The sequence below is a fragment of the Martes martes genome (genome assembly GCF_963455335.1).
Source record: "Martes martes genome assembly, chromosome: 9".
Classification (NCBI taxonomy): Eukaryota; Metazoa; Chordata; class Mammalia; order Carnivora; family Mustelidae; genus Martes; species Martes martes.
Genome location: NC_137896.1, coordinates 74,965,955 through 74,974,628, shown reverse-complemented (window position 1 = coordinate 74,974,628; position 8,674 = coordinate 74,965,955). Strand labels below are relative to the sequence as shown.

The window sequence follows — 8,674 nt, the reverse complement described above, 5'->3', positions numbered from 1 at the left end:
AATTCCGCTGCTCTCCTTGGTAAGCAAACTTGGTCTTGGCTGGATTTCTTGTTGATCTTCTGGGGGAGGGGCCTGTTGTAGTGATTCTCAAGTGTCTTTGCCCGAGGCAGAATTGCACCGCCCTTACCAGGGGCCGGGCTAAGTAATCCACTCGGGTTCGCTTTCGGGAGCTTTTGTTCCCTGAGCGCTTTCCGTAGAATTCTGGAGGATGGGAATGAAGATGGCGGCCTCCCAATCTCCGGCCCGGAGGAGCTGAGAGCTCAGGGCCCCACTCCTCAGTGCGCCCTCAGAGAAAAGAGCCCAATCACTCCCATCTCCCTGGCCTCTGGCCGAGCTCCAAGCTCACCCAGCCTGCGACCGGTTCATGGTAACCCTGAGCTGAGAGCTCACTCCTCAGCTCTGTCTCTGTAGCTGGCTTCCCCGCTCTAATACCTGCAAGCTCTGCGACACTCAGACACCCCCGATCCTTCTGTGACCCTGTGGGACCTGGGGCCACACTGGTCCCACATGGGCTTCACCCCAGTTTAGCCTCTGGAGCGATGTCCCTCAATGGAGCAGACTTTTAAAAATCCCGATTTTGCGCTCCGTTGCTCTGCCGCTTGCCGGGAGCCGGCCCCTCCCCCCGCGGTCTATCTTCCCGTCGCTTTGGATTCACTTCTCCGCAGGTCCTACCTTTCAGAAAGTGGTGGATTTTCTGTTTCTAGAATTGCTGTTCTTCTTCTCTTGATCTCTCGTTGGATTTGTAGGTGTTTGCAATGGTTTGATACGCTATCTAGCTGATCTCCTGCTACCTGATGTAGTCTCAGCCTGCTACTTCTCTGCCATCTTCCAGAAAGTCCACTTTTTTTTTTTTTTTAAATAAGGTCTCTCTGAAATGCCATTGTAAGTTCATGCATCTTGGCCCAACCCCAAGAACGAATCCATGAAATCAAAGGCCAATTTCAGATACTTTCTGCTTCTATAAATTGCATTCCCGATTAGCATATGAATCCGTTTCCGTGGACATTATGATGTTGTATATTGTATGCTATCACTTCAGAAAAGGATCTAGAAAACTAAGGGTCCTAGAATGGGAAAGGGACAGTCTTCTTGGTAATGAGACCAGATGGAATTATAACTTAGGCATGGAAACTATTAAAAACCCTACTGTAAAAATGAGGATTTTGTGTTTTAAAGGGGCATTCTTAAATCTCAGTGAAATGAGACTATATGTCGTATATGTTTTGTTACTTTCAAAAGTTTTCAGATAGCCTTATGACATTAAAACTTAAGGCAGGGCGCCTGGGTGGCTCAGTCGTTAAGTGTCTGCCTTTGGCTCAGGTCGTGATCCCAGAGTCCTGGGATTGAGCCCCCTATCGAGTTCCCTGCTTGGCGGGAAGCCTGCTTCTCCCTCGCCCACTCCCCCTGCTTGTGTTCCTTCTCTCGATCTCTCTCTCTCTGTGAAATAAATAAATAAAATCTTAAAAAAAAATTAAGGCAATTAAAAAACAGCTCTGAAGAGAAGGATGGAAGAATGAAGGAAAACGGTAGAGGAAGTAAGGGAAAGCACTATGGGAACAATAGTAGCCATTTCTCTTAACTTTCAGACTTTTAAAAATCTTCTACTAAATTCTGGCAAAATTTCTTGGCTTCAAGCCTGCTGAATTGCTCTCAGCAGTGTCCTTTCTACTGTATAGCCAAGGTACGGAGTTTTTCATGGTAACATTCTCAGGATGTGAAATTAATTCATTATAATGAATGCAGTATTTATCTTTTTTTGAGAATACTGGTCATAGTTGTGAAATTCTCCTAACTTTAATTCTTTTCCTTGGTATATTTTCATTAAGTTGTGTGTTTCTGATTCATAGTTATGGCTTCCTGCCAATACTGGGTGATACTTGGTTGCATACCCAGCTTAGTATGGATATTTCCTCATTAACATGCTGTTTACCACACAACTTGCTTGAAGAAACAGCTCAGGATGTTGTATTTGGGAGATTACTAACCCTGAGTGTAGGGGACAGTGGGACAAACTTTTAGGCAGGCCGTGTCAGTACCTAATGATCTGGGCACAGAGGGTCCTTTTCCTCTCGTTGTTTAACAAACAGAAGACTTTGCCCTGTGCCTCCAATTCAAGTATCCTTACTCTCTGCTTCTCTGCTCTGGCCTAGGAGAAATTATCCTTTGTTCTCTATCTGACCCAAGAAGGGAGCAGGAATCAAAATGCCTAGCTACTGTCAGTTGCCCCAGAAGCCCATGCAATGCAGGTTCAAAGTCTGCCTAATTTGGAGTACCCTTGCAGCCATTCTATTATCCACAATACCTTCCATCATGTACTTGAAATAATGAATCCATTGTTTCAGCCAGATATTGTTTGTCTTTCATTTTCCAAGAATTTATCTTAATTGTTGGTTCACAGAATATACTATTTGTTATGTTCTTGTGAGATTATAAATTAAATAACTCTTCTACCATTTTTGGAATTTAAGACAAGAGGAGGGAGCTATCGCCGATATTCCACCATTTTGAAGTGAAAGTCTTTATTCTCAAAATATTTTCAGGGATATGAAAAATATAGAATTAAGTAGTTGTGGAAACTGTTTTTCAGACTTAATCATTCCTATGAGAATCAGACCATTATCCCTTCTCTCTTGATTGGCCAGGATAAGGCCTGAGGATATATAGGCTAGATGATCTACAGAAAACAGAGCTTGCAAGTGTGAACTGTGCAGCTAGAATCTCTTTATGTGGTTCATAGACCTTTCAAGTTGACGTGGTTCCCTCCTAGCCTAATGGTATAACATTGCCTCAGCTCATGGGTCTAGGCTCCTATGTCTTGGAGGTCTCATCATAGCTCCTTGTGGACTGCCAAGACCATAAGCTTTGGAACTATGGAGACTCTAGAGAACCTTACAACAAGGCAATGATAGATGTTCTCTCTTTTCAGCATTTTAGGACAGAGTCTCAGCAAAGTTAAGTTGTTTGACCTCATAGCACTAATTACAAAGTCTGCTTTGCTAAGCCAAAAAGCCTTTCTTCAGTGCTGGACTTAGTAAAGCATATGTTATGTTGGCTCCAGCCGTTGTGATGTATGACACACACATATCCGGTGATATATTGCTGGATGTCACATCAGTTCTGAATTTTCTATTGTGCCTTGAGCATATGGTAAAAACGTAAAAGGCATTCATTTGAAAAGCTTAGATTATGATTGTCAGTCTGTCGGCTTCAAGGCCGGTAATAATATTCTGCCAAGATGTATAAATTAACCTTTGTTCCAGAGAAAAGGAGGAGATCATAAACTGGTCACAGAATGATGCCACACATTTTTATTGATAAACATATTAGGTAAAAGCAAGATTCAGGTCATGGACTATCTATTACGTCAGTTAAAGTTGGGGCTAATGCTCAGTGTAGGAAGCCTCTTCCCGTCTTCTCAGTGGTTTCCTAGGAGTAGGTGTGTTCTCTGAGCATGTGTGTGTGTGCATTTGCCAATTTAGGTCTTGGTCTTATAGGTATATGTGTTCCTTCAGTATTGAGGCCAAGTTTTCCACTCTGCAATATCTCCCCTTAGTATATTTCCTCCTATTGATGGTTTTAACAATAATTGAATTCAATTCAATCTATGTGAATTATAACAAGTGAAAGATTTTATAACACTGATTTTTAAATATTCTTAAGTACGATTCTAAATTTTTAACTACATAATAGAGAACAGTGTGAACTGAGTAACCTGAATATTAAATCCCTCATTTTGAACATATTTTAAAAGATTCCTTTGTTTTATATTTAAGATAATGAATCATCCATATTACCATCGTTAATACTATCATACAGGAACATTGTGATACTTAGTGACTATTAGAAATCTACTCAATGTAGGAAAAGCATTTTGAAGGAAAAAAAAACACTGAGATTAAATAATTTATTACCATTGCTAAGATGAACACATATACTTGATACTCAATTTTATGCAGAACTTTAAAAAAATAGTTTTAATACAGTATCAAAATTTACACAAGTATTTTGTCAAAAGACCAGTGTTCCTTGTATTAGCTTTCTGCAGTGTCTACTGCAGGCACAAAAACTTGTTTTAAATGTCTTCAGAGCGTAGGAATACAACAATTTAAGGATGAAAGCTTTTCTACAAGAGAAGGTGTAAATATAGCAAGCAATTTTCTTTTACAGAGTAATAATATAACATTTCAAAAGAAAGATGAGCTTAACTGGTAACCCAATTACAATAATTAGATAATTCTATAGTAAATTAATTCATAAATATTTTCAGAAAACAGAGGGCTGTTTTTTCATCACAGTAACATTTTAAGAAGTGTAATGAAATTCCTTCACATTTCTTCACCAGTAACAATTAATACACTGTAATGAGTCCATTTAAAAACAACAGCAACAATGGATATCTGCTATAAAGCCAATCTGAGTAATTTAGAAGAAATCTAAAAACTGGGAATTGTTGCATTCCTACTTTTATAATCATAAACTACAATAAAAACTTAGCATTCTGTCACAGGCCTCTTGGACATTCATACAAGAAACTATCATTGCATCTGAAAAAAACAATACCTATCATAGCACTTCCAATACACACAGTCTAATATTATGTGTATATATATATATATACCAAAAATAAGAAACTAAGCAAAGCTAGCACACCTCGTTTTCAAACCTCAAGCAATCTGAACAAGAGCTTTTAGCTTCAATGAAGGACATGCGTCAGTTTCATAAAACTGTTAGCTGCTGTAGGCAAAGAAAGCTTTTTTCATAAATGCGGTGCAATATTTTAAAGTTTACATAAAGTTTATTAAATATAACAGCAGATCTAGAAACTAAATTGTAGAAATTGACATCTCAGCTGGAAACACTTAGAAAAATTGTTTGCTTGTTCTTTAATTGGAATTAATATTAACATCAATGGATACACTGAATGAATATGGAAGTTGGTATGTCCCCAAGATGTGTCTTCATGAATATAGCAAGATTAAAAGAAAAGCTATATTTATCCTGATCCCTTAAAATAAATGGTACTCTCTGATAAGCACTCTACAAAGTCTTGCTATGCTTCTAGCTGGTAAAGAGAATTTATGTAGTATTTTTAGCACCTCAAAAGTCAAAACAAATATCCCAGAAACCTTATCTTATATCCAAATTCATTATGCGTCAGGAATTCGTAATTGTTGACTATAATAGAAGAAACAGGTGCCTCTCGAACTTGGAAAACTGGAAGACACCTCTTCCTCAACACAGTGTGGTCGAAAAGTCCCACCGTTCTGTGCAATGAGACAACTCCACCAAACTGGATTCTTCCAATCATGCAGGTTTCCCAGTGACAATTTTAGATCTGAGGAGTCAAAAACATTTTAGTTCTAATGAAAATACTGGTACCCAAATGGTAATTTTCAAAGCTGTCTGATATTGACTTGAGATGAGCTGTTGTGGACATGGAAATGAGAGATGAAATACAGCGTCAGTAATACTAAAGGTTTTAGAGGGAAAATATGTGCAATGTACAATCACTCCAGGTTATTCAATGAGTCCAGGTTTGTGGAAACCCACTTTTTTCTTCTTTTATCTCTCTCTGGCAGTGGTGATCTCTTGTTTGAAAGACTGCCTTTCACATCGGTCCTTTGTACTGGTTTCCAGACAAATGTTGCCTAATCCCAGGACAGGAACCTGCAGCATCTCCAAGTTTCCTCCACACAACCTTAAGAAAGGTAAAATTAAGTAAGTAAGTAAGTAAAAATAAGGGTCGTAATTGCCCCTCCACAAGAGAGTTGTAGTTTTTAAATGGGGATCTATGAGGGGGCAAAGAGAAATGTGAAGACGAGACAAAATATCTCCATGAATGAGCTCAAACACAGTGAAATGTGATGAAGTTTCTAAATCACAAGAGCTGCTCAGTAGAGGGAACTACTATGCTTTGTCGCCAATGAGGGTCGAAATTAAAGAATGATGTGCCAACTTACTCAAGGTACATGGGTGGTCCTCAACTCCAGCTGTACACTGTGCACTTGAAGCTTACACAGTAAGTCCCACTCTCAGATTGACTGCACTGGTAGAGGGGAGGCATGGTCATCTGTATTTTTAAAGCTCCTAATATAATTCTGGATAGCCATAACTAAGAACACATGAGCAAAATCACGCTGGTTTCTATATCCTACATCTTGAACCAGGGATACCAAAATGTTTACTCCACCAGGGAAAGGAAGTTTTTGTTCTTGAGCTATTTTAAGCCCTGAGCTTACTAGCTTTAAGCCACTAGTAATTTCCCTGGTTGTCCCTACAGAGTTGGGGGTGGCCCCCTCGGTCATAAATCTTAGCTACCAAATAGTACACTCTCTCAGATTATCAAAGCAGAAAGCATATAAATGCAGGAATAATACTAAGAATACATTCAAGAATCACCAAATAGATACAATACGTCAAAAACTGGGTCATTTTAGAAAGACGATAGCAAAAGGTGAGATTAAGAAACCAAAGTAAAACCCCTGAATACACCGATGATATACCAATATGCTAATTGGAAAATGTACTCCCTTCCCCCAATTAACGGTCATAACCATCCTTAGGGTGATTCACTATAAAGATTATTTTCAGATTGATTCATTCCCCCAAATTTATATAGCTCTAACATGAACACAAAACCAGTTGGTTCATTATTGAAAGACGGTTTCTTTTTTTTTTTTTTTTTGCTTTTATTTTAAATAGAGCAGATACTTTAGGGAAACCCAATACAAGTCATTGTTACACATAAGAATACAGCATTCTGTCTACCTTCATTTCTAAGTCAATTTTAGCGGACACAGCTATGTGGTAGATATGACCTGTCCTATTTGAAGAGGAGTATACTGATGGTCCTTAAATAGTAGGACATGAATGATCTAGCAATGGAGGGCTCAACCTGCCCACAAGAGTTAGGGAAAGTCTCATTTCTTAATAGACAGTGAAAAGGAGCAAACATTGAATCGGAGAGCCAAGGGATGCTACGGACTTGCCCTTTCTAGCTCTTCCATGGTACACACAAACACCACTGACAGCAGTGCTTTGAATGTCTTGCTGTATTCTCTGCTGCTAAGCCAAAGATCTCTAGGAGCACTGACACAAAGCATTAGATGGTTACAACTCCAAAGTGCTAGTGCTCCCCAAGTATTCAACTGTAGGATGCCATGGGCCTTAACCCTGAAATTACCATGTGGTGGAAGGAGAGTCCAAGAAGGCAAAACTCTGAAATGAGCCAATGATACTAAAGGTGGACGCAGAGTAGGGACTTGTTAACCAAAAGCAAGACTAGGTGGGTGTCTGAATCAAACAGACAATTTTTCAGCTCTTCTCAGGGAATTTGCAGGAGTCAAACAGACCTTAAAAATGAATATGTTGGGGCACCTGGCTCAGTGGGTTAAAGCCTCTGCCTTCGGCTCAGGTCATGATTTCAGGGTCCTGGGATCGAGCCCCACATCAGGCTCTCTGCTCAGCAGGGAGCCTGCTTCCTCCTCTCTCTCTCTGCCTACTTGTGATTTCTCTGTCAAATAAATAAAATCTTAAAAAAAGTGTTTAAAAAATGAATTATGTTGCACTCTAAGAAACCATTAAATCTATTTTCGTGATACAGTTTGGAAAGAGAATAAAAGTATCTCTTACAAATCAACATGACGCTAACAGTCACTTCTTTGTATAGATGTTGACAACTGATCTCCAGGAGGAACAGCAGAAACAGAGGCAAAACTTACTAACCTAAGTTCTAGTTGAGTCTTCAACTTGACCTCACATTATAAGAAAACTTTGTATTTCTGTGACATTGTTATATAAAGCACATAGTTCCTTCATTAGGTTTAAGAACCTTAGCTAGGTTCCAAGAAATTATTTATCTGTTAAAATTGCTCGCAATCTGTTTTTCTCTTTATTCTCCAGTATGCACTATGAGTGTTCACGGATCATATAATTTATAATGGTGACAAAAACATTTTAAATCAACACCTTTTTCTCTTAGCTTTTAAAGAGTTTCCAAATGTAAGAGTGCTAATCATCGGATTTGCGTTGGCTTGCGTTTTTTCATCAAACTTTGGGAATCAAGGACAAAAGTAGACAGGAACTGCTAAAGGCAAACAAGGAGGGCAAGCTTTTGGCTTCCTGAAAATATCTTCTACAGGGAAAACCACCACTGCCATTGCATATGGTCTTCTGAAGCACTTTTGGAAATACAGGCCAACAAAAAGATAGACACGAACTAATCGAGACTCAGTCCGTTCCTTCTGTGACTAAGAAATGAATTATCCAATGTCCGGAAGTCTTATATCTAAAACAAAAAGGCAAGAAAACAAGCAATCCTGACATGTATTTTTTATAGAACTTCAGGAATTATGAAAAGTAGAGAGGGTCCCTTCTGGAAGATGCATTGCCTTTCATTCTTGGGGAAAGAAAGTGCAAGTCCCCAGATTTACCCCACTTGGGAAAGTAGTGATTGCTGGTACTCAGAGGATATCTGGGTATAGTCCTGACTTACTGTTCATTAGAGAACAATTCAAGAGAGCAACTTTATTTTGGGATTTTAGCTTCTTCAAACACAAAATGCAACTGTGGGGATCATACCCAGAGGTCCTTCTCCAAACTGCCCAGGGGCTGGGGTGAAACCCCACCACCTGAATTACAAAGGATCCTGTTGTACTTCTCTTTGGAGAACCAC

General features: G+C 39.2%; 1 protein-coding gene across 4 annotated transcripts in view; it reads right to left on the bottom strand.

The window, feature by feature from the left end:
• Window positions 1–3,891: 3,891 nt before the first annotated feature.
• CCDC85A (coiled-coil domain containing 85A) overlaps window positions 3,892–8,674 on the bottom strand; it is a 196,405-nt gene continuing 191,622 nt past the window's right edge. For all 4 annotated transcript variants that reach the window (XM_080813019.1, XM_080813020.1, XM_080813017.1 and 1 more), the window contains one exon: window positions 3,892–5,698. In XM_080813019.1, the coding sequence (XP_080669145.1) occupies window positions 5,609–5,698 (90 nt within the window). In that variant the 3' untranslated portion in view covers window positions 3,892–5,608. The remainder of the gene's footprint in view (window positions 5,699–8,674) is intronic.